This window comes from Papilio polytes, unplaced genomic scaffold (genome assembly GCF_000836215.1).
Source record: "Papilio polytes unplaced genomic scaffold, Ppol_1.0 DF822067.1, whole genome shotgun sequence".
Classification (NCBI taxonomy): Eukaryota; Metazoa; Arthropoda; class Insecta; order Lepidoptera; family Papilionidae; genus Papilio; species Papilio polytes.
In genome coordinates this window covers 9,699,574-9,701,995 of record NW_013527137.1, presented here as the reverse complement: position 1 = coordinate 9,701,995, position 2,422 = coordinate 9,699,574, and the positions used below count along the sequence as shown (strand labels likewise).

Genomic DNA, 2,422 nt, shown 5'->3' with positions numbered 1-2,422 from the left:
GCCGCCCCCCGCCGCAGGGGGCGTGACGGGCGCGAAGTACGCGTGCACCTTGATGTTGGGCAGGTGACTCTGCAAATATAACAAAAAAAGATTTTTTTCAACTTTTTTTTTAAATTGCGTAAGACATTATAATTAATCGGTGTCGCCACCGGAAAATAATTAATTAAAACTTCAATAGTTATTTGAATTTCCATTTAGCTATTGTGGTAAGATTACTTTATTGAAGAAAATCAAATGAAGGCATCTAGATATTTTTTTAAAGTAATCATATTAATAAAGTTGCATTTATGTTATACTATAAAAATAAACCTCAGAGGTAAGATAAATAATTAATTTACAAATTAATTTTGCTCACTTGTTTAAAGCTTTTCCAGTCATTAATTAATTATTCACCTATTGAGAGAAAATGATTAATTTATCTAACTTTGAAGACTGACTTTGTTGCGTAAGCTAAGATTTCATGATGAAAATTTACCCCTTAGTGACCACATTATAATTTTAAATGTGGTAAAAGTCCTATTGTCTATAACATTAGTATTTTTTAATTCATATTATTGCCAAGTATAGAGTTCTGAAAATAAGTCAGCTTACCCTCAATTTCCTAATAGCATTCCTTGTCACCATCTGGCAGTCGTATAGTTCTATGAGTTGTAAATTATGACACGAAGTTAAATGCTCTAACGCGCCGTCCGTCACCAGCGGGCAATTATCTAAACCTGAAAGAAAGTAAATCAATATTTATAGATATCATGTTTAATACATAAAACTCTCAAAATTGTATTTTTATCAGCAACATAAATTACCTTATGTTTATGAAATATTTACTTTATAATGTAAGATCAGACACACAATTTTATTATCTGCTCCAACTTTCAGCCATATTGAATTTTCAGTGAATAACAAACATCCATTCATCCATCCAAATATTCTATTATTATGGCTAATACAAAAAGCTTTCTATAGTGTCGAAGAATTTTTCCACCATGATTATTTTTATGTACACAATTTTTTTTTTCAGAATATTATGTAAAGATTTTTATTTTTTAACATAATGACTTGTAATTCTCTTACCAATAAAATATTTGTATTTGTATTTACATCCATATTTTTATTAAATCCCCAAATTATGTTATTACACTATCTTTCGCCTGCGACTCCGTCCGTGTTAATTTAAAAATAATAAAGTTAAGGTGCCTATATGATTTTTCAGGCTAACATCTACATTTATGCCATATATAGGCTACAAAATCTAACAACCAACCTATACTTTTGCATTTAAAATGCAGTAGAACCTCGATATGTCAAAGTCCAAGGGAAACACAAAATATTTTAAGTTATAGAGGTTTTAAGTTATTAAGGGTCTATGTTATAGAGATTTTGGGCTCTGATGGGAAGGGAAGATATTATTTTTTGAAGTTATAATGGTTTTTATGTTATCGAGGTTCTACTATATTAGTAAGGAGAAGTATTTTGTTACCTAACACAGTGAGATGCTCTGCAGCGCACGGCGACATTGACAACTGCTTGATTCCATAGTCAGTTATCAGCTCGCAGTGCGACAGCGTCTGGAATACATTTAATTATATTTATGACATAAGCAAAACTTTACTAATATTCACAAATATTGTTATACAGCTTCATTGACATTGTATGAAAAATCTATTTTATTTTTACATATGACTAAAATATCGCCAACTGTTGTGCGATATTATAGTGAAAATTGTGCGCACGCTCTAAAACTTTGTCAAATGTTATTGCCACTGAAGGTCTTTGCTGTGACCATCAATTACCATTACAATGGTAACTTCTCTTCTTTACTATTAGCTCATAGTTATTGTCTCTTTCACGCATGATGTTTATTTCCAATTGACTTACCCTCTAAATACATAGCGTGAAAAAAGTTGTAAATGTAAGGCTTTAAAAAAAAAGAGTTTTATTCCAAAACATACTGATAGCTGACATCCTATGTAACAAAGTTTGTGTTTACTCTTAATAGTATTAGTATGAATAGACAATTTACTTTTATCGTTACATTTTATACAGAAATATGACACATTTGGCAGTTAGTCTTTAAAAGAAAATTAATAAACTTATTAAAACTTACCAACTTCTCCAGCCTCGGGCAACCCATAGAAAGGTGAACTAAAGTTGTGTCCGTTATAAGAACACATTCTTCTAAGTCCATACGTTCCAGCATTCTGCAATTCTGTTGTAGGGAACAAAATAGCAAATTAACACTGAATTTATCTGCCTACAAAATTAAATATACTTAGTAAGTATATGTGCCTGTGTAATCCATTTTAATGTAAACGAGAAAAAAAATCCAAAGACTATATACTATACTATGTAAATATTATGTAAATATATACTATATTTATGTAAATATTAATTACGAGCTGTCGCCCGCAAACTTCGTTAGCGT

General features: G+C 30.5%; 1 protein-coding gene across 1 annotated transcript in view; it reads right to left on the bottom strand.

Annotated features, from left to right (window-relative positions):
• The window catches only part of LOC106106941 (F-box/LRR-repeat protein 20), a 7,576-nt gene that overhangs the window by 457 nt on the left and 4,697 nt on the right, over positions 1-2,422 (bottom strand). Inside the window, exons 9-12 of the mRNA XM_013287600.1 lie at positions 2,105-2,251; positions 1,478-1,565; positions 592-716; positions 3-69 (exon numbers count right to left, since the gene is read on the bottom strand). Coding sequence (XP_013143054.1) covers positions 3-69; positions 592-716; positions 1,478-1,565; positions 2,105-2,251 — 427 coding nt within the window. The remainder of the gene's footprint in view (positions 1-2; positions 70-591; positions 717-1,477; positions 1,566-2,104; positions 2,252-2,422) is intronic.